At 38.3% G+C, this 26,569-nt stretch overlaps 2 protein-coding genes across 2 annotated transcripts; one reads left to right on the top strand and one right to left on the bottom strand.

The window, feature by feature from the left end:
- The first annotated feature begins 4,258 nt into the window (after nucleotides 1-4,258).
- On the top strand, nucleotides 4,259-9,085 carry LOC149299982 (cilia- and flagella-associated protein 161-like). Its single transcript, XM_089485486.1, has 7 exons — nucleotides 4,259-4,327; nucleotides 4,785-4,874; nucleotides 5,328-5,566; nucleotides 6,301-6,382; nucleotides 6,933-7,091; nucleotides 8,108-8,181; nucleotides 8,935-9,085. Exons 1-7 carry the CDS (start codon nucleotides 4,259-4,261, stop codon nucleotides 9,083-9,085), a joined length of 864 nt encoding a protein of 287 aa, XP_089341612.1.
- Nucleotides 9,086-9,782: 697 nt separating this feature from the next.
- LOC149299981 (aminopeptidase N-like) lies at nucleotides 9,783-24,622 on the bottom strand. Its single transcript, XM_089485485.1, has 20 exons — nucleotides 24,015-24,622; nucleotides 22,334-22,476; nucleotides 20,692-20,834; nucleotides 20,405-20,534; nucleotides 19,812-19,966; nucleotides 19,511-19,624; nucleotides 17,785-17,928; nucleotides 17,408-17,473; nucleotides 17,145-17,210; nucleotides 16,803-16,981; nucleotides 16,407-16,480; nucleotides 15,252-15,385; nucleotides 14,924-14,979; nucleotides 14,066-14,213; nucleotides 13,622-13,713; nucleotides 13,164-13,271; nucleotides 11,671-11,838; nucleotides 10,986-11,126; nucleotides 10,774-10,855; nucleotides 9,783-9,947 (listed from the first exon to the last, which is right to left on the bottom strand). Exons 1-20 carry the CDS (start codon nucleotides 24,620-24,622, stop codon nucleotides 9,783-9,785), a joined length of 2,916 nt encoding a protein of 971 aa, XP_089341611.1.
- Between the last annotated feature and the right edge of the window lie 1,947 nt (nucleotides 24,623-26,569).

The following is a 26,569-nucleotide window of genomic DNA, read 5'->3' as shown; positions in this document are numbered from 1 at the left end:
TAAGGGGCCTAGAGATTTTTGTCCTGAAGGAACTCTTTCATTCACTGCTCTCTTTTTTTTTTTTTAAAGAAATGGAGGCGTGTAAATGCGAACGATAGCCGGGAGCTGAGAATTTGCAGCAGGAAGCTCCGAGGGCTGTGTACATTCTCTCTATATGACATCACTTTAATGGCTGACAAAAGGGACGCTATTAACCCCTTGAGTGCCAGGAAGGCGATCACAGTCTCCAGAGTTTAGTTGCATCTCATTTAGTTACATCTCATTTTGCTTCTGTATTTGGACAAAACAGTGACTAGCGTAACATATTTTGAACTGCTGCATTTCCATAATAATATAAAATATATAGGAGTAAATCTTGGTAGCAGAGATTTGCAAGATTTGGTGTATAGCTGCAAACAAGTGCCATGGGCCCATCTGTTCCCTCAGTTGGGCCGTGTAGGAAGCCAAGGGACAAAAATATTGGTGGCTTCCTCCCATTTTCCCACAAGACCACCAGGAGCAGATCATCCCTACAACCCACAACCCTCATTCTGACTGGTAGCCAACACTGATAATGGCAGGCACCATATTTTCTAGGGCATGGAACCCTTCTATGCTGCTGCTGCTGCCAAACTATAATCCTAACCTGATGTAAGTCTTAAGCAACTTTGTTTGGGGCAGCTGGTTCTAAATCCTAATTTATGTAATTCAATTTGTTGTGTTTGTTGTTATTGCGATGCTGGAGTGGAATCGGATGTGTCATAACATAACACAAATTGAGCATTGGTAACCGTGCCAAACCCAAACAATATTGGCAAATGTGTATGTTCGCCTTGGCTGGACTAGCTGACTCCTTATAACTGTATATATTCTGACTCATTCATTTATGCTTTCCCATTCTCATTACAAATTGGCTTGATGAATAAAATAGATCTTGTCATTTAAAGTCTTCTGTACAGATCTTGTAATTGGTTATAGTACAGTTTCCAGGGAACAGTCCTATAGGGACTGGAAATCAGAGGATTTTGTCATCATGACAACCTTACAACCAACATTCAGGATGGGTGTAGTTACTTCTATTGTTCCTCAAACAAAGACAGACTCTTCAGATATCAGTGTTACATTGGACAGCTTCCGGTACGGTTTTCATAGATGTCTTTCCACAACAGGAACAGAGGAGGAGCAAATTCCAAGAAGATCATAAATGTGACAATTTGAGAGGTCAGAATGGTGGTAAATATCAAGTAACCAATAACTATACCTAGGTATGTGGCTCCAGTAACAAGATAAAACAAATCCCAAGAAGCAGCTGGCCACAGCACCAAGAATGTTATGAGCACCAGCTCATGTATCTGTGAGCAGGACACACAATAAAGCCACCTCCCCCAACACATTAATAAGGTTTTGGTAGCAGTATAAACTGCTTTGTGTGCCCACTACGTAGGAGGTGAGAGTAGGATCTCACCCTATTGAGAGTGTGCCTTGACGTGGCGGGTGAGCTTAATTATGCTTTGGCCAATTCATATAACCAAAACCTCTCATTTATATTATGTTTATATATTTGTTGCCAACTTTATTAGGGTGAGAAGCGCAGACAGTATTTTGTTTTTTGAACACAATAAAGCCAGGCTGTTCTCTTGCACTTGCTTACACTGTAGAGAGCCTGGTGGTGGTGCACCTCGTCGGATCAGTGCTCTAGCCTGTGCCTACATAGTAAGGTCAGACTTGCTCAAAATAAGTCACGGGTCCCTGAGATGTTAGGAAATATGGACAAAGCCTGAATGGAGAGGTTGGCTTAGTCATGCATAGGAGCTTGCCAAACGTGGATGATGAAGAAGCTTGTTACTCCGCTGTCATGCTACTTCCAAGCTTTGAGCAGATGTTCCTTACTATGATCATAAGCCCCTTATGATGTTGCTAATATTTGGGATGCTCAATGCTTCAAAAAAAGACATCTAATTGATTAGAAGTGATTAATAAATCTTAATCGGTGCCAGTGTACGTTTCTTTATAGTTCATTTAAATGTTACTGTGCTATATACCTGTGATTTTATTACCGTCGGATCTGCAATGAGATTGGAACGAGTGTCAGAACACAAACAGTCGGATGCCTCCAGGAAGTGATCTGCTGAGTCTGTTCTAAAATTAGAACCAGGTGGCAGTTCTCCAGCACTAATGTCCTGATCTTATTTGCGAGCGATTATGTGAGTTTTTCCTAAGAGCAGCATTTACAAACTTGACGACTTTGTATATCCCTAGATGCAGTCAAAGCATACTGAAAATGTATGAAAATGTTTGAAGATATACGTTTTTGTTAGGTGAAAGGTAAAAAGCTATTTACACTACATGTTTTAATCAGTTAAAGATTTTTTCAAGTGTTGCTTTTTTTGGCCACAAAAATGGAAAAGCTTAGACTTGGAGTGAAACGGGAATTGCCGATATTGGTCTTATTGTCCGAGGTGTCTTATGTGGACATGCATGGGTGACATATTGCCATTTATCTGGTGACAACAGATGCTGCAGTGCCGTATGACAGTGCTGTATCATGTTTTATCTCCCAACTGCCCTGCATATCCTGGGACAGTCATTTTCAGCCACTATCCCACCAAGATTTCCCACTATTCCACGTTTGCAGGCAGTGGTGGTCATGAGCTGGTTGAGAAGATCTCAACTCTCCCCAGACCAAACCACTGAGGTGTAGAAAGAAACAAGGTCTGTGTTGCCACTTCTTAGCAGAACTCTGGGCTCTGATGTCATATCTCAGTGGTCTGTTCCCATAGATCTCTAGATGGCTGCAAAGACTGGTGAATGGTGATGTATTCAGGCATAGGTTGACAAGGCCCCTCTGCCACCACACTAGGGTCCTATTGGGCGATCAGCATACCTGGAAACCCTTGGGCTCTGGCTACCCGGAGCCTACCCTTTCAGGATGCTGCCAGGGCTACCACCCACTGATGGGGGCGGAGGTGGGGAGTGAGGCATGTCACCTGGAGGATTCGGGTGTCGACAATGAGAAACAGCACTTCTTTACTAAATGTTGAAAATGCAGATATGCATAAGATAGATGCCTTATTATATAAATATTTGTCAGTCTATATACCCATACACTCCAACATGTAGATGTCCAAATCGGGGCACTTGAGTTGAGGTGTGGCTAGATGCCGACCCACCAATGTTAATCACCTGCGTAGTGACACACATTTACACACATGCTTACACACTAACACGCACTTACACGCTCATGCTAACACACTCCCTGTCTCACACACATACACATTCATGCTCACACACTCCCGCTTACACATACTTTTAAACATAGACATTTGTGCTAACAGAGACATACACCTTAACGCTATTACACATTCCCGCTCAGACACACTTAAACATTCATACTAATACACATTCATGCTCACACACACTCATACATACATTCACTCATACATACATACTCACTCCCTCTCACTCACTTTCTCTCCCCTTTACCTTGCATGCAGCTTCTTTCTGGCTGTTACAGCTGGGCCACGTAACCTCACTTTACGTGACCCTGCTGCGTTCCCACTTTCCCACGATGGCCCACAATTTTTCACAAAGGGCACACACAGCCTCTTAAGACTTTAAGAGAAAATCCCCTTTATCTGCCGAAGCTCACTTCCTCCTGCGCACCTTCCTCGTTCCTTATGTATAATGCAGAGCATGATGTAGCTATATCCACACTGTTGCCTTAGGATCCTGCAGCGTGTCCAGATTTTAGGTCACCTGCAAAATTTAATCTTGATTTGACAACCGCTCAGGTGTTTCTACTGACGCCAACAACCTAATTTAGCCATTAAAAACAATGTTCTGGAATGTTTGCTCATCATGTACATGATATGTATTGCTTTATACTTTGTATGTTACTGTTCCAAAACTGACACAAATTGTTAAAGACGAACCTACACAATGTTAGTCTCCTATATTTCATATGAAATCAGATCTCTTTCTGCTTTTACATTATGAACATCGTATTCATAAACGTCCAACGATGGTGGTTATTTAGAATAGCGGTTAAAATATTCCACACAATACCTACTGCTACCACGAGATGGCAGCAGTACAGCACACAAAAAGCTGCTTTTTTTGTCTTGCCACTCACAACATGGCGGATAAACATTTTGTGAGTATAATCACGACCTTCCGAGAATCTCGTCACCGTCTCTACGGTAACCTGGAAACAGACCGGGTTGCCATAACAACTAAAATACACCGCTGAAAGAGGAACAGGACCAGCCACGCTTACAACATGAGCGTACGAACTTTCTGCCCGTCTGTCCGGGTCGGAAACTGGAATGAAGATGTTTTTCTGCAACAGGTAGGAGGATAAATACATTCTTTCATCATTAAGGTTAAAATATAACATTTTCATTACATCACCAACATATGCGGCCATATCTGTCATAACAATGGAAGGAAGTTACTATAATTAAAAGATGCATATAATAGTTTACAAACCAAAATGAAAACTCAGTAAAATAGAAAAAATAAGAATAGAATAAAAAATATAAAATAAATAGAAGAAATATAACTTGATAAGCTGGGGTGCATATGTTCTAACATGAATTTGTAACTTTATAGAAATATAAAGGATTTCATCAACTTCACAAACTTTATTGTGTGTATTTTTTATCTTTATATTGATTTGTTTAATTTTTATCCTCAACAGAAAAGTATAAATAAAAAATATCAAAAATGAATCAGATCAATATAATTTATGATTGTATTAACATTTATAGGATCATTCACTTTTTTTCCCCTGTTCATCCACATAGGACGTTATGAAGGATTTCTTGGAGAAGAGAGATAGAGGGGAATTGCTTTTACAGAAAACAAGCAATTTAAAGAAAAATATCTTGAAGAAGGTAAACATTAACCTGAGCATTATCAGGGATATATTCTTCTTTTTAAATCAATATTATTACAATAATCATAATAATAACTAATTACAATGGTTTTAAAATAAAGCACAGAGTATTGTTTTTGTATCTATGTACCCTATGATCTGGAGGAACTCTGAAAAAAGAGGTTTTTAGTAAATGTTTTTTTATAAGTGAGTTCCTCCATTTCTGTCCTGTGGACGGCACGGTCTATGCTCAGTGATGCTGTGAAATCCTGCCCTGTTTAAGGTCTTTGAGCAGAAAACCCTCCTGTTTTTACGCATCTACCTGACGTGGGTGCAGCTTAAGTAAGTGCCTAAGATGACTGATGTCCGCCTCTGGCTGGCTGGAATGATAGGACCTTCCCTCCCTAGCAGCTGGCAACTGATCTTTCTGCCCTTAAAAAATTGTTAGCAAATGACTTTGTTTGTATTACAGACAGAGCTTTCTATTTCTAAGGATGGACTTCTGCACTTCGGGGACATAGTGATGCTGCTTAACCCTGAGAATGCGGAGGAGAGTATGAGTAACCCCTCTCCTGCGCTTGGAAGTTTTACCTTGTGTGTAAATCCAGATGAAAGTACGGTGCATACAAAGAGCCACTTGAAACTACCATGCGGGATTAGTGCCAGCACTAATGTTAAGCCGTGTGAAAGAAACAGTTTCATCATTACCAGGTACGTGACATTATGCCGGATGGAAATGAATGCTAAGGAGCCATTGCTAGGGGCAATTTTAAGCTTTTTAGGTGCCCCAAGCAAAAAGATTCAAGGCATTTTATCTATAACTTAGTGATAAAAATAATAATTTTATATAAACAAAGCAAGACTTATGGTCATCCCTTTTCTTAGAAAAAATATGATCTAAATTTATAATGAGTCTGCATCTTACCACTTCCACACCCTTTAAGGTCCCTTTAGACTAACATGGGCATTAATCTGCTTAAAACATCCTCTGGCTCTTGTATTGTGCTCATAGGAACATACAGTAAAGGGAGATTTTAACACCTGAACTTCTGAAAGTTAATAATAAGTAGGATAACAATAAGTTATCTATAGAAACTTCCTATGTCAGGATTCTTGTTTTCAAGTAATAAAGAATAGAAAGCATAACATATTATGGAATCTATTCTACAAGCATAATAAAAATGGTAATCATAATACAACATGACTGCCCTTTTGGGAGGTCAGACTCCCTGGTGTGCCACTTCTCATTGAACTGGTTGTGCCACTTCCTCTCGAACCTAATCGGCACTGCCTCCATAGTGACCCTACTCCTCGCTATACATGGAGCACAGATCCTGGTACTTTGCCATGGAGATAAGAGGCAGTGGGGCAGCTATACACTTCTTTCATCACACCAAGTCACTAGTATGTTTTCTGATTATTTTAACATGTACATTTCATTACAGTGTTGATGGAAGTGAAGTTGGAGAGCCACTTCATTTTGGGCAGAATTTTGCTTTGAGAACATTAGAAGGTTTCATGGGGCATGTAAGTAAATAAAAATAAATCTAGTAATGTTACATTTATTATTAGATTTTAGCTAATTTTCGGCATCTGTTTACATTTGTTTAGCAGCTCTTAAATGACTCTCATGTTGCTCCTAAGCTGTGTAATTATACTATACATAAGCAATGCCTGTCCATCAGTCTGCTAAGATTCCATTACCAGACATGTCATCAGAGGTGGTCCTTATTGCACATAAAATAGGGAGCATTTATATATATATATTATACATTTGATGTATTAGGTAGCAATCTATAATCTGCTGTACTATATATATATAGTAGTGGAAGGGTTTCTGTTACCTTTTACCCAACACAACTTATGTAATGATATATAGATATATATATATATATATATATATATATATATATATATATATATATATATATATATATATATATATATACAGTGTATATTACATATAATATAAAAAATTAGGATAAGATATGGGATAGACAAGTTTTCCTGTTGTGCTTTTTTTCAACATGTGGTGTTTTGAATTAAGTCATGTACTTTAATAGTTCGCGTTTTTCAGTTCAGTCTGAGAAGTGATCAGAAGACATTTCTGAAATGCAGTAAGAAGTCATGCTTACAGGAGGTCAGTCTAACAGACCAGCCATCCTATGAGACCTGCTGGCAAGCTGTTTATTTGGATCCTCAGATGAGGCTGGAGCATGAAGGTCTTCCTGTACCGGTATGCTATAGTCTGCGGGGAGGGGGGTGCAGTGGTGAGGATGCCCACCCAAAAATCCACACCCACAACCATTTGTGTTTTGTATGCTCCATGCATTCACTTTTATCACTTTTTTCCCCTCATCACTACTTTTTCCTCTCCATCATTTTTAAATCTTCATACTTTCAAGCGTCCTCTTTCAAACATTTTCAACCCATTCTCTTCTTCATACCTCTCCATCCTTTCTCTTCCTTTATACCTCCCTTCTTCCCTTTTAGTCATACCCTCCAGACCCGCTTTCATCATGCTTGATCATAGCTATACCTTTTGTACCTTATTATTCCTGCAACCATTTCTCCCTACTTGCGGCTGGCCTCTTCCCCTAATACAGCTTTCGCTTCACAAATCTCCAAATCCCTATATATATATATATATATATATATATATATATATATATATATATATATATATACCTTCAAAAGTCTGTATAGCAGAGATTCCATGTTAAATCCCCTACTTAAAAAAATAAACACAGCCAGTTCTGCAGATATTGCCATGCATTTTAGGGGCCTGCACTATTGCTAAACTCTTTAGTTCCACCAGTGGACAATTGAGAATTATGTATAAGGGACGATTCTATTGCAAAATTCTGAATGCGGTTTTATCACCATAGTAACCTATAATCTGATCTTGTTGCAAAAACCAAGAGCGGATCCAAATGTGCTGTCGGTTTTCTGACCTTTGCACTCTCCAGAATTCTGTGCCATTTGTCTCCTCTTGGATAAAATTACAAACTCTAAAACACCTTTTTATAATTATATCTGTATAAAAACAAATTATATTTAGGACCAGCTCCACATTTTCACAAATCCCAAACAAAACAGGACTGCAGAAATACAGAACCCTACATCAGCAGTTTCCTTCTATGGACTTAAGGACTGCAAACCTTTCGGGTATTCCAAGAAAAGTAGTAGAAAGTAGTAGAGTAGTAGAAGTATTTGTAAAAATAAATTAAACGGTACATTTGTTTTAAACAGGCAAACACAAAGCTCCTGATCGTTCACAGTAAAACAAATCAATGTTTAGCTGTACTGAGGAAGTATGTCCTGTGGTAAGTAATGCAGTGTTCTTTTATTTATTTATTTATATATATATATATATATTTTTTTTTTAATATATATATATATATATATATACACAGTATATATACTGCTGTTGAGGCAGCGGTCACCTCAGCGGTTCCTATGTTGCTGTGCATGCTCTTAAGAGCATAATGGAAGCCTTTGTGTCCTTAAACATTCATATTCATGTATAATCTGATATGTCAATGTTACTTAATTGACCATGTAGTATTAGTTCAGGTTTTAAATACCCTTGGCCCCTAGCCCCTACATGCATCTCTATAATGCTCATACTTGGGAACTGAGCTGAAATTTTTGAAGTATTAACCCTTTAATTGGATGTTTGCTAAACATCCTGGTTTGGTTAAATTACAATCTTTGGAACGTGCATGAATGTATGTATGGGTGATCACATCAGCTGGAAAACATGGCTGAATGTGGGAACCATAGTAGGAAATGAATATAGAATTTAAATAACAAAGGGGAAATACTTGGGTGCAGTGAAATGGTGCTTCTGTTAAGATATGATGTCATGGAGGGGTCAAATACACCACTGCACAGCACTGGAATGACAGGCCAACCTTGTAGACCTTTCTTAACACAATGGAAGTATTTCATACAATATCTTTATTATGACACGTCTACCATATTTATACCATTTTCTCACCAATATCGGTGTACTGCAGTTTTTCAAGCAAAGCAGCTTCCAGCTGTTTACGTTTTAAATTCTCCTTGATTTTCAGGACGATATTTGGCAAGGAATGTGAAATCACAGCACACACCTTCTTAAATGGGCATAAAGTGGAAGATAATGCAAATCATTGGACTATAGTCACTGGTAATCCTAGCGATGACATACACACTATGTTTGACCGACCCAAACCACCAAACTAACTAAATAAACCTCCATCACAGCCTGTGATTCCAACCATATTCGGAACTGCGTGCTATGAGCATTGTGCTGTTACATTATCTATTGTAGTTAGAATTTACCTCCTATGAATAAAACATGAATCATATATGTCTTGAATTATATGTTTTGAGAACATTATTTTGCCTTTTCATCAGGGGCAGCCCTTGGAACAGAACATAAGTACTGCCACCTTTATGATGCCCATCAATTTTTGACTGTTGTCAACTAGTTGTGTGACATTCTCTTTCATATCACATTTGCCAACTTAAACCTTAGCATTATAATTTAATGCCCAAATTTTGTTCAAGAACAAGACTATTTATCCATATGATATCAAAGAGTCGTTTCTACTTAAAACATAATATGTTTGTTTTATTTCACCCCTTAGAATGCAAAACAAATGAAATAAATCTTGGACTTAATTTAGCATTTTATTAGAGGCTTGCACCTTATTTACATAGAGGCTATACTAGTATAAACAAAGCTACAAAGGGTTTGCTAACTAATTACTTTGGTAAAATTGATTATTCTTACACCTTAAACTTCAACACATAGAATGTGGATCCTAAAAATCACTGAAGTGTCTTACACGGTGAAAAGAGACTTCTCACACATTATAAAGCAATACTGAGTTGTCATAAGAGGCACATTTTTGTTTCTTTGCAAATATTAGATGCTTCAGATGCTCCTTGGTCTTATAGCGTCTTCAAACCATATACGTACAGACTGTTTGTTCTCATTCACCCATTTGATATTTGCTTTGGTTTTCTCTATCGCTTGTTCCAGTGTCCGAGTGGCTGTTCCAAAACCAATGTCTTGGTTGGCAAGTTTGAACTGCTCCAGCTGGGAAAAGAGGCAGCGGAAAAGATAGTCTGTAGCAATTTTAATAATGCATTCTAAGACATTTCAATCTCTGTGATAAAGTTAAAAGGTTAATGTCATGTGTACAGAATTTACAACTGGAACCTCATCACTCCAAAGTTAATGTGAATCCCTTTTTAATATTGTATGAAAATTACCAGACACAGCTAGCAATGCTCACAGCCTGCTTGCTTAATTGGAAATCTACTGCTCTGAAGTATTTTAGATTTTTCCCCATGTGATTAGAGAATCAGCACTATGTTAAGGGTTGTACAGTGGGTGGAAATAAATGTGAACATTTTATACCTAAGCCCAGGACAGCCAAAGGTCCATAGAACTAGAATTAAAACATTTCCCTTCATTTTCTTTTATACAAATGAAATCCTCATTATTGAATGGAGTTGGAGAAACAGGATGAAGTGGGTGCTCAGGGAGCGAACCTGGTAGCCAAACCTACATCCATATGCTAGATGCCCTGTGCTGGCATAGGAGCCAGGCTCACTTCCCCATAGTTTTTTCCCTGGGAATAACCAGAAGGACATTGAGAGGAATGTTTGGGTGTAGGAGGTGTGCTATAGTTTTTTCCAGCTAATATCTGGCTCATCATCCTCTCCTTTCTTGGAGTATAGCTAGCTGTTGGGTTTGCGTGTTCAGTCATATTTCATACCTAAGGTATATATATGGATGCTGCTTTGCAAGAATGCACGTTGTTCAGATACATTTCAGCTATTGACAGATGGGTACTCGGAGGAAGTCGTGCCTACCCCTGTCTCCTAGTAAATATTACCATATTTTATTTGCACCTTACCTGCCGTAATTCAAACTCAGTGGAGAATCGCCGTGTTAGTCGTTCAATTAAGTTACCAAAAGAGAAAGAAGACCCTCCAAACCTGAATAAAAACACAAACAATTAGAAAGGCATAGTCATCTGTATGCCATGGTGACACTCCAAGAGTTTGATGTTTAATAAAAGGTATTATAGAGACAGCGCTAAGTGTTTCATATAGAGGAGATACTTACTGGGTGAAGATAATCCTCCATTTGGCTCTTACAAAGTCCCAAGCAAGATTCTGTCCCATCACGTTACTGCAAACACTGTTAATGGTAGCGACAGCATCTTGTCTTCGGATCTTAGAGGTGTCCAGTGAATACTCTAGAAGTCTGTGGAAATAGTTTCAAGCAAAATATCATGGGCATATAAGCCTCTCATAGTAGATACGCAGGGAACCTAAGAGCATCCACATCCACGTTAACAAGGCTATGAAAGGTCAAAATATTTTAGTCTGTGCATCAGCATCAAGATACCTAGCCGTACATCTTTCCACAATGTTGTCTGGGGTCAAGTTGTCTTATTTGTGCTAAATAACGGATATAAGCAGTCCAAAGACATGCAATAAAAGGAATATATAAAAAGGGAGAACAAATCCACACACTGCACCCTGCCTTGCTGGAAATTAAAACATTTGAAATTCACAGCAGATAATGACCCTTTGGCCCATCAAATGTGTGGTAAAGATCTTATGTGGTCATTGGCCTTGTCTGAGGATATTCATACACCCATTGAGGCGCCGTCCAGCTTAAGCCTAGAGCTTTTAGGTTTGAAAGCTGATCATTTAACTCCTTTTGGGAGAGGTTATCAGAATATAATCATCTAATTCTTTACTTCATTATCAGATAACTAACCACCAGATAACCCCAATCTTACCTATTGAGAATCCAGGGCTCTTTGCTGCAGGCCAGAGCAGATCTCAGTTTGTCCGATTCCTGTGCGATATCTGATGCAACAAATTTTTTCCATACAAAATCCCATTCAGCTTCTCCTCCATGCGCTATAGCAGTGCAGTAAATGGAGGATCTTAGATTCGGATGAATACTACCATACATAAAAAAGAAAAGGGTGGAATTATAGCACATGCATCAGCTAAGTGTTATTTTCAAAAAAAGAATTCATTCAAATTTATATATATATATATATATATATATATACACAGTATATATATATATATATATTGTATGTCTTGATGGTAGTTTTCAAGCAGAAAGACATCATGTCATGCTTTTTTGATGTAGAAGGCCGGTATTTTCTAATAATAAGTCGGCTAGCCCGTTTACACTACGTAGGACTGGGTCTAGCCGGCACAGCATCCGTAGCATGCTATACCCAGCATCACGCATCCTGAGGTGAAGCACCAGGATATTATGCCATCATAAAACTTAACATTCAGGGCTGTGTCTGAAAAGGTGATGGCAACTTGAGCTAGGGTAGCATCCAACATTCTATGTTTGCTCAAATATTTCTTTATTTTCCTTTCTCTATTTCTTCATTCTTTATTCCCGTCTTCCATTTTTTTTTACTATTATGCCAATATCTTTCATTTGATGTTCACATGGGAACAGGAGCCGGGCAGGGGAAGAAGCCAGAAGATTAAATACCTAAGAGAACTAAGAAGAATGAATGAAACAGAATCAAAGTAGAAGAATGATGACAACAACCAGCAGCAGCTGGTTGGGAGGGATTGTTGGCAGCAGGGGTAACTTGAATACCTAATGTAAGGCGAACTTGAAGACAAGGTTGGGTTTTTCATAAAATAAATCTCCTATTATAGTAGAGCAAATATGGTACACACAGTAAACTTCTACTGTAAGACGGGTTCAGCATTAATTGGATCTAAATCTTTCACATTAAATGATACATGAGCATCAGGATTAGTATTTTTTGTCACAATTTGTTTAGATCACAATTGAAATATTTGCTTGGTTACGGGTTAATTGATTATCAGTTTTGGCCACTTGGATACCACAATTAGTTAGCCACTACAATAGAATCTCTGTGAAGGACTAACAAAAAGAGCTAATATTTGAGAGTCTCACTTTAGCTCATATATAAAGTTCCTATGTATGTACACATGTGGATGTTTCAATATCGTTCTACATACATATACACCATTTTGTCTATTATGCACCTTTCAAAATAATATATTTTTTACATGGCATGAGGTGGCCAATTGTATCTACGCTTGGGTATGACAGAATATATAGCCGGAAAAACTCCAGAAGCACATAATAATTAATTTCCTTAAATTACCAAATGCGTGGTGTGATATGGTTTGAATTCTGCTTTTTGTAAAGTGTACACCACCAGGTTATTTGTAAGAAGCAACTGTGCACTATAAGCATTTCTTCTACCAACGAACTCACCCATTATTTCCACTCATCATCCATTCCCTGAAGAGGCTAGCTGCTAATTGAATACACTCAGGAATGCCATAGATACATGCAGTGTTAATAGCATTTATTTCACTGTACCTGAAAGAAAAGAAATGCAAACAACTAAAATATAATTGCCTTACAAAATTGGTTTTAGCGAATGTCACCAGTGGGTGGCAAAACTGTACTATCTGAATCATCAAAATTCTCTTATGTTCATTTAAGTCAAAATGATGTGCAAAACTAGCAAAAATATAGCAAAGAAGATTGCTTTGGGATCCAGCATTCTCTTAAAAAGCTAATGAGAAGGAGTTGCTTATTTCCTATCTTGTTTTCTGTCCTTTTATCGCTCCACTGTTACTAAATGCAGCAGAAAAAATCAGTACCAAAGAAAGACAGGATCTATGTAAGGAAGTTTTAAGGAGTAATTTCATATTTCTTGCACTTACTGGTCTGTTAAGGACTCTGGCCGGCTGGTAAAATTTCCTGTTAAAACTTTAAAGTTTTCAAACAGTGGGGTGACCTGCTGTTTTAGGTATTTCTGAAAAAAAAATACATAGTTTTGTTGTTCAAAATAATATTATCAATTATTATTATTGCTATTATGTGCTGGATGTTTTGTCTACATACAACTCCTGTATTGCAGATTTAAAACAAAAAAATAAAATTAAGTATTTTAAATAATTATATATTTGAATGAAGATGTCAGTTTGCAGGTAAGTTTAGGTTTACCAGCGATACAATTTTTCTATCTATCCATCTATCCATTCTTTCTATCACTGTGCAAATAATACAAAATTATTTCATGGAAATATATATATATACACAGTATACAATGCACACGCAACAATTCTGGGTGATTGCAGTTATCAGAGTAGGCATAGGATGATTACCTTCATTGGCCCGTACACCTCTGTTCGATCAAACATCTGTGTAAAGTAACTGAGGCTGCTGAACATGGCCTGCCAGGGCATGTATTCAGTGTCACTGGAGATGTATCTCGTGGTGTCTAAAGCTCTTGTTGTATTGATATACTTGGCTCTGAAACATAAGGGAAAAATGAATTTGAATTAAAAAGTGAATTCCATGATTACATTAACACAATAGTAAAAAAGCAAAGTAAACGCTAGATGCTTGTTACCACATTAAAAAAAACAATATATCATATATTATTATGTGTCATTATATTGCATATGGAGCTTTCAGCATCATTAAATTATTTTGTTAAACTTCCAGCTTCAGTGGAGAATGTTGCCATCACTCTCCCATTAATACTATGGAGAGAGATGGTAGTACCAAAGCATCTGTAGGGCTGTAGGGCTGTAGATCCAATAGTCAGAACCAATAACCTAAGGCACATTAATAACTTTGGGGGTTCACTGGCAGCGTTTGATATGCTTATTCACACTTACATGCAGTTGTTATTAATAACTCATTGGTAATTTTTGTTACTTAATACTACTAACTCCATGTTGGACCATAGTTACTATGGCAATTTCTTCCCCAAGGTGCAATTCACATTAAAGGGGCAAATGATCACAAGTGATCCATTAGGGTGATGAAAAAGCCTATGTAAAATTTGCTTCAACATCTGGCATTTTATGCAGTCATATCTCCCAATGTGACTGTAAAATCTGCATCAAATTTACAGCCCAGGCACCTCAACGGACAAAAAATTTGGAGTCTTGCATACCCTAAAATAAGTGAAACTACACACGGATACATTTTATAAAATACTTTGTATGGCCCACCTTGCTAAATTAAAGGCATCATCAATGATTTGTGCTCGGTTGATAACAGGAATTGCCTGTAAAAAAAAAAAAGAGAAACAATGTCACTGGGATCCCTTAGCGTTATACCATATGGGGGGACACCAGCAGATCGGTGTCCAGGTGTATTACTTTTTATTTTTTAAACCAACACAAAAAAATATATATATATTTTGAAATCCATCTAAAAACATTGTGCATGAACATAGACCTAAAAGGAAATGGCGCCATAACTTTCTTATAGAAATGTATGTGCTCCCAACATGGCTTCGTATCCAATGCAAATAATCATTCCACAAAGTATCCTCACCAAATGATTGCTCTCCAGCTGCCTAATAAGCCTGTCCCAGTTTCCATCATCATAATTAACTCTGTAGTATCCCGTTACATTGATATTTGCTAGAAGCCATTCACTTCCAGTGGTCTTAAATTCATTAAATATTTCTGTTCAGGTAAAAGAAATAGAGAGTATTAAAAAAAATACAAATTGCTCAATTAGCAACATAGCTGTAGGAAAGGGTTAATACATTTCTACAGTTCGTTCCATATGTTGGATGGAATTAGTGCCTTCACACCATTTAGCGTAACTAGATTTCTACATTAAGACTACCCTAGTGGATGTTTTTTTTAAACCTTTGATGGTAAATAAAGTATTGCAAATGAATGGAGTACGCCTGCTTTATATGAAGTGACACCATCTAGTGTGTCACTGGTTCCTGTAGCCGTAATTTTAATTGTACTTCGTTTATGTGGGTTAGGTGCAAAGAGCAGTTCTGATGAAAAATGGCAAAACTAGTGAAGTCACTATAGCAACCAATGGAACATTCCAGTAGACTGTTCTGCCTTCAACACTCCGCACCAGTATCTACATAACCCCCTATATTTGGAATCAGCTTAGGTACCATATACTTGGGTAAGTCTTTCACAGTAAAAGTGTGCGCAGCCAATGTAACCATGGTTACCTTTATGGATATCATTAGGGGGTCTGCATACTTCCTACCGTTGGACACCAGGATATGACATCATATCCTGGCACTCCACGCCAGCAGCTAAATGTGGGTACGAGAGAGGAAATGCTTGTGGAGAGGACAATGCCAGTGGTGGCACAGACCTCCAAGCTTTGGTGGCTGTTATGAGGTCCAAGGGACATTTTGCATGGGTCCCTAAGACAAACCAGCCCTTTGGGAAGCTGCCCCCACTTTGTCCCATGTTGAAAAATGTCCCTGTTCCTTGTGTTTTATTCACACTTCTACCTCCGGGAAGTCTATTTATTTTTTGTTTTAAAGAATGCATATTAAGGTACTCACAGACTACCTTAACTTAAAGTTCTTCTGTTGTGAGGCTGTCGGGAACAGTAAACGGTCCTTTTGAAGACGAAGGACCTATCGGTGTAACCGCTAATCATCCCCCTCATAACTGCTTACAAATTATGATCTTAGATACATATAAAGGAAATACATCATACCTGATGAACTTTTGAGCCAGAGTTTTCCAGAAGAATTGCTCTTAGAATATGAAATTGGCACAATCCACTCATAACTGTAAAAAGATTTGTTCAACAATGTTTAAGAAACAAATATACAATAATATCCCCTAATAAGAAGGGGTTATCAGGCTGTGTAGGGAAAACTCAGCTTTTAGTATACGGGCAAACATTAGCCTGTTTTTTTCTCTCATGCTTTATATGGATGTTTTTAACTAGTCCACGGACAATGAATAAAAGTTTTTTGTATTTTTTCTAATTTTGATTTATTGCAATTTGTGAGTGACGACTGCAAACCTCATTGTGTAGGGAAAAGCTGATTTATGTTCATCAAAAGAATTGTCCTTTATAATAGTTTTTTTTTATTGTTCTACGTACTTGAATTCAGATGGTCTGGTCACGACAGATTCTGGATTCAAAAGGAAGTGTTGTTGAGTTACAGTTCCAGTTGTTGTGTTAATTTTCACCACAGGGAATCCCATCTGTAGGACCCATCTATCCATGATTTTATCAATTGGCTGAGGAAGGGTTGGTCCTACTGAACTTTTATTCACTGCCTGGAAAGAAGACACGATAAACACATTGAGAAATATAACTGAAACATTCTGTAAAAATCTCTCTTCATATACGTTTCACAATCATTGGAATGACTTAGGTTGGATTGGGAAGTTATAGAGTTCCACATCTGTGTTCAAGTTATAGAATGGTGCAGTTTCTCACCTGTTGCAAATGAATCCACAGGTCACTGTACACAGTGTTGTCATATTCAAACTGTTTCAAGTAGGTCTAAAAAAATAAATGTAATATTTTCAATCTATATCCATGAGATTTTACAGTTAATGTCTATTTTATGTCTAAAATATAGCAGAATGCCTGTTTTTTCAAATGCTTAAAAAGTATTACAATCAACAGGAATGGTTTAGTTTTAAAGTAAACATATTCTATTTTCTGTTAATAAGGGTTACATTGTAGAAGATACTTACAGCCAGTCCTTCAACAAACACCTCCTCTGTGATGAAGTCAGATAACATCCGAATTACTGAAGCACCCTAAGTAATAAAACAATAAAAAATAATAAAAAAACACAGGTACAAATGAATTCTTGCTTTTTTATATTTATGTAGTGGTCATTATTACTGGCAGCAACCCGAGAATCTGATTGTGTATACCTTTTATGCTTTTTAGGCTGTGCACTCCTTTTTCTATATTTTTGTGCTAGTTATATGCATGATGTCATAGCATCCAAGAGCCAATATCACCTAAAAGTTGGATATACTTGAACTAAAAAGCAGCTTTTAAATTCCTTCCTGCTTGTGGTATTTAGGACCATAGTAGCGTTAGCTGGTCTGGACCTCTTTACCTTACTGTAAGCGATGGCGTCAAACAGTTCACTTATTTCATCTGGAGTGTTCACTTCTTCTTCTTTTGATGTGAGTGGATGGGAAGAAGCCAACGCATCAATTGCCATTACTCGGTGTACATCATACAGCACTATCAAGTCTTTCTGTGGGGGTTTAATGAAATGGGATAGGGCAAGTTAACCAATGTCATACCTAAAAAGTCCCTCTTCCTTTAAAGTGTATCAGTGAAAGGTGACCTGAATTATAGTTCAACGCAGATCTGTTTGTTCTCCCGAATATTGTATTTGAACTCCAATATGCAAAGAAACCTGGCCATCTATAGGCGTATTCCCCTGAAAACTTGAAAGTGGAAGATTAAAATATTGACCCAGAGGCACAGTAATCAGCCGTTCCAGTGAAATCGGGTGAGTTCCAAGGTATGTATAAAAAATGTATTAGAGACTAGACATCACCTCCGAGAGATAATGCCCTCTCCCCTAATTCTCCAAAAAGGTCAGAAGATGTCACCAGAAGCTCCGCTATTTTGGTAGAAGTTCACATAAGTGTATCATAGCATACATTGGCTGAAGTTCACCCGATGGCTGAAGTTCATTTGCAATGTGTACAAATCCAAATGCGCAAGTCTAACAAATTCTGTGCATTTTTGGTCAAGGATGCTCCTTGGTGTAATCCCCTTAGCTAAGTCTTGGCCAGCTTCTGTGTGAATTACTCTGCCTGCAAACTAGCTTTATTACTGGATGATTTCAGGTACTCCAGACAAAGAAAACTCAAGCTCACCACAAAAGGGTCTGGTAAAACTTGGTGCCCAATTGGGCAATCTACCCTTGGTTATGAGGCAGAGGGGCTGCTGTCCCCATGGGACTGCCATCCTAGGCCTAGTTGAACTAGGTCACAATTGTCTACTGTTTTGGAAGCATCTAATTGTTGGTGCTTTCTGCTTTTGTAAACAGGGTCAAAGAGGTGATACATTCTTGTATGTTAACCCTCATTTTATGTGAAAAGAAAATAGTAGAATTGATCTGATTGTTCCAATAGATTCCACTTTGTGGAAGGGGGAATCTATTTGTACGGGTGGAGCTTCTGGTGAATAAGAGATAAACATTATCTGTTTGCATTTCCTCTAAGCATTGTACATCTCATAATAAATCTTTGTTTTAATAAAGAAATGTATGTTTATTACATACATAGCATAGAGGACTGATAACGTGAGGTACAGTGGCCTATGCTGATCCCTAGACTTAAAGTAGAAAGGGGCACAGTGGTACCAGAAGAGAGAAACAAACTTTGCACATGTTCTTTTTATCCCTGACATAAAGAGAGAATGAAATGACTCATTTTAAGAGTTTGAATACATAATCGAGCAATGTTATTTAACTGTTAATTTAGCAATGTTCCCATGTACTTATAGTTAATATTCCTTTGGAACTTAGGTATTTTTTACAGTACCATCTTTGGTAGAAGAGCTAAGGCCTTCATATTCAAGAAGATATAATATAGTATAAAGATTTCATATTTTTGCATTACATGCTTTCAATGTATGTAGGAGCTGCACAACATCTTACATGCAAACAAGCTAAATGATGTGTTTGTCCAATTAATAATCGATATGCCATATGCTGGTTAAAACGCAAAAGATGACTGTTAAATTACAACTTCCATCAAATATTATCCAGCCAATCTGCTAGGGCCATGTTTAGGTTAGACATTAAGATATCAAAAACATACTATGTTCCATGTAGGCTCTGCTTTGTCTGCTCCCAAGTACTCCACATAGGAGGCAAACCCTTCATTCAGCCACAGGTCGTTCCACCATCGTATCGTCACAAGGTTCCCAAACCACTAAGAAATCAAGAAGATAAACATTAAGATTATCAAAGGTGTTGATGGGGCAATGGGATAATGTGAGGTTGACAGAAAGCTGGGTTCTTTTTCTTTTTAGCAGAAAACAAAAATAAAAAATTTTAAATGCTGAGCTTTTCCTCAAACAAACACATTTTATAAAGAAACAAATAAAAACAATACATACCTGATGAGCAAGTTCATGAGCTACCAATATGGCTATTCTCTCCTTGTTGCTAATGGATGACACATTAGGGTCAAAAAGCAAACCAGTCTCCCTGTAGGTCACCAGCCCCCAGTTCTCCATGGCTCCAGAACTAAAATCAGGAAGAGCAACCTGGTCTGCAGAACAGATTTTATAGTTAGTGGGGGGTCGATATTAACATAAATACCCCTCCCCCCAAAAAAAATTTTTATTTACTGCAAAATGAGTTCTTTTCGTAAAAGAACATAATCCAGGAAAAGCAGTGATATTTACATAAGGGATAAAATCTTATTTTATTTTAAAAATCTCCTAATCTGTGTGCCGGGTGAGTTGTCACATTTTTCTCTGATTAGTTTGCAGTTCCATATCACACCGCTGAGCCACACAAAACAAGAAACAAACTCATTATCAAACAGAAAATCTGTTTTATGTTAGAAAAGATACATTACTGACTGTTACAATTTTTGGGGTTCCCATCACACTGAGCTTGGCCAAAGTTCTTAGTTATTATTCTCTTTTTTTCTGATTGTCTCTGATGTTGTGGTATAGTTAGTATTGTTTTAGGTTATACATACCTGCTTTTGGTAGAGGGTAAGGGACTTTATAATATTCAGCAAAAAAATCCAGTATGGGTTTGCTTATACTTAATGCATATTCTCCTTGTTTCTCAACCTCAATAGCTTTTTTACGGCCCCAGATCTGTACCTAGAAAACACAAATCTAAACGTTTCACACGCAGTCATGGTCCCCACCAAGTTCAGCTTCCATACATCCTATTAAAACAATTTTTGCTGCATGGAAAAGGTATTTAATACACATGCTGATGTACACTGACTACACAATTGTAACACTATAAACTTACCCCGGTGGTTGTGCTGTTTCCTGGATCACCAGTAGAACTAAACTGGGAGACTATAAATGCCACAAGGTATGTGGACATCTTCACAGTTTTGTCGAACACTGTGACATTCCAGGTTTCTGCCTCCTCCACTGTTATGTATTTTTCTTAAAGAAAATCAACAGAACATGCGGGAGAAAACACTTTATTAAAAACATGAATCCCAAGTACTTTTATAAAGCCAACTACCTGTTCATTTTATGAAAACCTATAATATAAATGATTTTACTAAGAGTTGCAATTTAATTTTTTAAAAATGTGTTTATTTAATTATGGTATAAAACACCCTGCAAAGCTGGTTCCAGTATGCAGCTTTCTATCAAAGCACAGTAAGTATCACTGCCTTCATTCCTGCACCCTACTACTACCACAAGACATGTAAAATACACATGTCAAAGATGCCTGGAAGCTGGGCAGCAAAGGAGCAATGTTTCAGAATTAAGCTTTTTTATTATAATTATGCAAGGAGGGGTTGGCAGTGAGTAATTTGCTTCTGGGCCTCGGTTTATTGAAGATTAGGGGCCACTGTTCAATGCTTTCGTTGTCTGCTTTTCTTTTCACTTATAGCTTCCAGAATATCTAGCGTAAAATTAACTTGCAGTTACACTTTGATTGGATTATTTGTCTGCTTTTTGAATCACTGTTCCCTGGACAAAATGGTTTCCTCAATGTTCGAAAGAAAGCAGTTACTCAGTGTCGTAACTACAGGGTTTCTTTAGGGGACCCGGGCAATCCTTGCAGCCACTTGTTCGGTTCAGACCTCTCTTAACAACTTTGAACCGGCAAGAGGAGACAGGAACGCAGAGGGGGCTTTTTATGTTACTTTACAGTGGGCCAAAAGCTACAAGAGAGGTAAGGGTGTATATTGTAAGCTTGCGAGCAGGGCTCTCTTCACCTAATGTATAGGTTTGTCTTAGTCTGTCAAATCTAGTCTTGTCATACCCCTTGAATATATGTATTGTATTAAGCGCTGCGTAAACTGTTGGCGCTATATAAATAAAAGATAATATAAATATGGGAAGGAGGGGGTATGAATGTTAGGATGTTTGTTTGCATTAATGTGTATGTAAGGATGAATGTCTGTATAAGGGTATGTGTGCATGAATGTCTCTCGATAAGTGTGTGTTACCATGAATCTGTATGTGAATGCGTTGCAGCATGTATGTGGTGTGAAATGTAATGTGTGTTAACATGAGTGTGTAAGTATGGATATGTATATATAGTGGTTAAGAGGAAGTGTGTTAGAATAAGTGTGTACGTGTGTGTTATTGAGTATAAGTAAGTGCATGTGTAAGTGTGGTAGCATGTGTAAATTTGTGTAAGTGTGTTTACGAATGTGTGCCATGTTGCAAGGGGCAAATAAGGCACTGTGGTTTCTAGTTACACCCCTGCATTTAATCATCCCTGAGTTTAATACATTGGGGATTTAAATATATTTTTCAAGTGCTATTTCTAAACGCATGGTACAACAAACTTACATACATGGTAAGCTTATTGTAAGCAAGGATTTTCTGGATTTTCTCTTGATTCCTGCAGTAACTACATCTTTACATATTCTTGGTCCCCTGTTACAGTACTGGTACTGATATTGACATAGTTTACTTACCTATAGTATTCATGTTTGATAGAGCTACATAGTCTGGCTTGTGTATTAGGGTGATGTTGAATGTTGCTTTCATTGCTGGTTCATCAAAGCAGGGAAATGCTTTCCTGGCATCAGGGGCCTGCATTTGAGTGGTGGCAATGATCCTAGTACCAAAAACATAAGATTAGCAGAAAAAATGTCTATAAAGGGATGAAAAAAGGTCGAAAAAAGGTCTAGTTTCTTATTTTGTGCTACCAGCTGGGGTATTTGGCAACCGGGGGGAATCCTGTATATGGACACCTCCCACAGAAATTGACATGGTAGGACCAGGGCCGGCCCAAGACAAAATGCCGCCTGGGGCGAAGTTTAAAATGCCCCCCCCCCTACTTTCAGCAGTCCCGCGGTGAGTCTCCCTGCTCGGTCTCGGTGCCGGCTTGTAATGCTGAGCGCCGGAAATGACATCATCTAACGGGGCTCAACATTACAAGCCGGCACCGAGACCGAGCTAGAGGGCCCGCAGAGAATTTGGTAAGATAAAACCACTCGGCGCCCTCTCTCTCTCTCTCTCTCTCTTCTCGGCTTTAAAAAAAAAAAGGGCTCCAAAAGTGCCCACCCTTCAAAAGTGCCGCAACAAACTGCCTGTGCCACTGCTGCCCCTAAAATAACCTTCATGTGCCACCTCTGTCCCTGAAGCAGCCTGTCTGTGCCATCTCTGCCCCTGAAGCAACCTGCCTGTGCTACTTCTAGCCCTGAAGCAGCCTACATGTGCTACTTCTGCCCCTGAAACAACCTGCCTGTGCCACCTCTGCCCTTGAAACAGACTGCTTGTGCCACATCTTCACCCCCAAATCAGCCTGCCTGTGCCACATCTGCCCCCTTATCAGCCTGTGTCCAATTTCTGTCCCTAAACACCCATTAATTCACCCATTCACTCTCCCGCACCCCCTACCTCTCTTGCAGATTTTACTGGTCCAGTGGCCGGCCTAGCATCACCGGCACTGCGCGGGTGTCTATGCGCTGTCTATGCACTGTGTGTGGGAAAACGTTTTCCTCGCAGGGGGAGCAGGAACCTGCGCGGGAAAAGAGTTTCCTCGCACAGTGTGCGAAGATCCTCAGAGGTAAACTCAGGACCGAGTTAGGCGGCCGTCGGCCCACCGGGCATGATAAGTAGTACCCGGGCCGGACCTCTTACAGAATCTGCTAAATGCTAAAGAAAATGATTCTGATGTTCAGGTAGGGAACAAGATTTTTTTTCACCAAAATGATTGCATTTTTCCTGACAAAATAACTACATTTTACTCCTTATTCTAAAATCCATCGTGTACTTGAATTATTAACATGCATCATAAGAGTTCATCTACCTTAACGTTTCATATATGAAAAAAGTGACTAGGAGTGAGTAAAAAAAGGCAGAGCAGAGATCCAGGAGACAGAACAAAGTAAGAGTAAAGAAGTCGCTCTAATCCAGATTACTTGGTTACAGCAGTGACTGTTACCCATTACCATCCTAGATTATTTTTCGTTTCTCAACTAATCATATTGTGTTACAATGTAACACTATACATGTTATAATAATGTTAAATATAACAAATCATTCATTTTAGATTTAACCCTCCAAGTACCAGAGTTGGGCAAAGACCCAAGAACCATATGTTACTCAGCGTTCTTTTCATGCCTTTGTTGGACCGAATTTAAATCTTACTTGGTTTGTCCATCTTCCACGTATTCACTCCGATAAAATCCAGCCAGGTCATCTGCCAGCTCCCCTCGAAACGTGGTGAACAGCGAATAGTTTTTACCAACTTCCAGGTTGTTAACAGCATGAACCACCAAATACTGAGTCACTGGCACTTCATCCACCTTTAATACAGGAAGATCAGTAAATGCGGCATCTCTAAGAACAGCTTTAGTAGGTGTTGTGAAGTTGAGTTTGTTGCTGTGAATGATGACATATTTTGTGGCTTCTTTGCACGTGAAGTAAACGGTGCTTTTTCCGAAGAAGATATAAAGTCCTTGAGAATTCTTTTCAAGAACTGGCTTCAGTTCAACATCATAGTGATATGGAATAAGAGATTTTGGAAGTCTGAAACGGTTCCATGGTTCATCTGATGGAGCAGTGGTGGGACTGCTTCCCAAAGTGGCAATAGTTGTAGCTGTGCTTGTTGCATCTGTTGGTTTGGTCAGATGGTGGTTTTTTGCCTTAATTTCGGCATAAATAACTGACAAAGCTATTATAGCAGCCACAGAAGCAATTACGAACAAGATACCAACAACAGCTAGTACTTTGCCAACAAAGAAGCCCTGGGCCATTGTGGAAGGAGAAGGTGCTGCTGGAACAAGGATTGGAGATGATCGCTTTTATATTTCCTCACTTCGGAAGCCAGAGGGTCGTGTTTGAAGAAACATTAACTGCATGGGACAAAGGTTGGAAGCAACTCATCTTAATTCTATTTTACCAATCTTACAATGTTGCTGAATGCTAGGCTGAGCTGACTGGACGCTGCTTGCCTGATCAATGCTTGACGTCACAGAAAAATCAGAAGACTATTTTACCAGCATTCAGTTAGTGGAGAGGGTTTCTACTTTCTAGTTGATTTTTCCACCGTGTTTATTCTGATCTGGATGCTGTAGAAGAGCTGATTATTTGTGAACTAACTTCACCATGCTCCCCTACTGTCTTATGCATCATGGATTCAAATTTATCTTTTTGAAAACTTCAATGCATAGTGATATTGGGGAGTTTAAATTTTAATCTCACCTCTAAACTTTTTTATATATATATATCAGCAACAGTATTTAGCATTAGGACCCACCTACATTGGAGTACTTTGGCGTAGTGGTGGGCTTAGCATAATATGGCCATATAATGTGACTAAAACTCCAATTTTAGAAAGGTGTTTTTAAGTAGCTTTAACTACAGTCATGAGAGTTTATAACCTATTTGATGTGTGTGCGCTGATTTAGAGATTGTGTATGACTTTGGTCTTCAGCAGCACCCCCTTATAATTAATGCTAGTTCAGGTGAATGCTTCCTTTTTGTATTTGTATATATATATATATATATATATATATATATATATTTGCCATATATAAGAGGTATTTGTTATGAGTGGTTTTCACTGATTTTTGATTCTCTGTCACAGAAACTTAGGACTTGGCAGTAGGTAATAAACAATTGGCCCATCTAACTCTAGATCTAATGCCCATTTTTTCTGCTCTAAAAAATCTCAAACCTTTTTCAATCTTTGGGTTTGTTATTTTCAGGTTAGTCTTGTGTTTAAATTCCAGGATTTTATTAACCTTTCCAGCTACGCTTTATCTTTTAATACATTTATTTTTTTTTTTATATAGGAAGTAACTACTTTATTTCCTACATGGGTAGTGTGCATGCTTGGGGTAAAGGACATAACATTAAGCTTCTTCCCCTTTGTTTTCAATGGAAGCCTTAAAAAATGGCACCCTAGTCTACCTTATAGAGAATCCAGCCCTGCAAAAACGATTCAATAATATAGCAGAAAACACATGTGGCAGTCATAGCCTTTTCCAAGAGACCGTGTGCATACTTTTAGTTAAAGAAAACACACATGAGCTCTCTAAACCTTAATAGGCTTGCACAAAAAAACACCACAAAACACCACAAGTGAGCACAGAAAGGATCTAGTCAGGTAAACAATATTGCCTATATTGGCTATATCTTACAATACTTCCTAACATATCATGTGTTCAGATTGGGACATCTGTATTCGGAGGGTGGCTGGAGTTGGGCAGGAGCTTGATCAAGACAGAACCACCTGCCCACTTACCAGAAGAGTCCCCTTGAGTCACTCAGCTGCAGAGTGTCACAAGGAGGCCACGTGGGAGATACTGTAGCTATTTTCATCGAAAACAAGGTAAATTCTAGAAATTTCTAATTATCAGTTAGACTTTTAAAATTAAACTTGGATTAACGAACAGATGAGTGATGGGAGTGATAAAAGGCCTCTGTACACCTATGAAGATATTGCATTAGAACCCAGCTGTTTTCAGCTACAATAATAACAAGAGTAAAAACATCTACACCGTACTTCTGGTCCATTTCACATTATTATAATGGGCAAAATGTGCTTCTCTTACAAAAACGAGGACATTTCTAAGTGACCCCAATAAACACCCTTTTGCTCCTTAGATAGATGCGATTCAGGTCAACTCCAAAGAAGGACATAATCAATTATTGAGCTTTATGGCTTTTATAAGTGATGAGTTTGGAATGCTGTCTAA

The sequence above is a fragment of the Sceloporus occidentalis genome, unplaced genomic scaffold (genome assembly GCF_023333645.1).
Source record: "Sceloporus occidentalis isolate IW3139 unplaced genomic scaffold, rSceOcc1.0.p SCAF_26, whole genome shotgun sequence".
NCBI classification, from domain to species: Eukaryota; Metazoa; Chordata; class Lepidosauria; order Squamata; family Phrynosomatidae; genus Sceloporus; species Sceloporus occidentalis.
This window is presented reverse-complemented; position numbering and strand designations above follow the sequence as displayed.

Excerpts from the sequence above, each read along its gene's own strand:
- LOC149299982 (XM_089485486.1), top strand. The coding sequence starts at position 4,259 with ATGAGCGTACGAACTTTCTGCCCGTCTGTCCGGGTCGGAAACTGGAAT. Across the intron at positions 4,328-4,784 it reads AAGATGTTTTTCTGCAACAG|GACGTTATGAAGGATTTCTT; the intron begins GTAGGAGGATAA and ends TCATCCACATAG. Across the intron at positions 4,875-5,327 it reads AGAAAAATATCTTGAAGAAG|ACAGAGCTTTCTATTTCTAA; the intron begins GTAAACATTAAC and ends TTTGTATTACAG.
- LOC149299981 (XM_089485485.1), bottom strand. The coding sequence starts at position 24,622 with ATGGCCCAGGGCTTCTTTGTTGGCAAAGTACTAGCTGTTGTTGGTATC. Across the intron at positions 17,929-19,510 it reads CAGAGCCTACATGGAACATA|AAAGACTTGATAGTGCTGTA; the intron begins GTATGTTTTTGA and ends AAACCCCCACAG. Across the intron at positions 14,214-14,923 it reads GATGCCTTTAATTTAGCAAG|AGCCAAGTATATCAATACAA; the intron begins GTGGGCCATACA and ends CTTATGTTTCAG.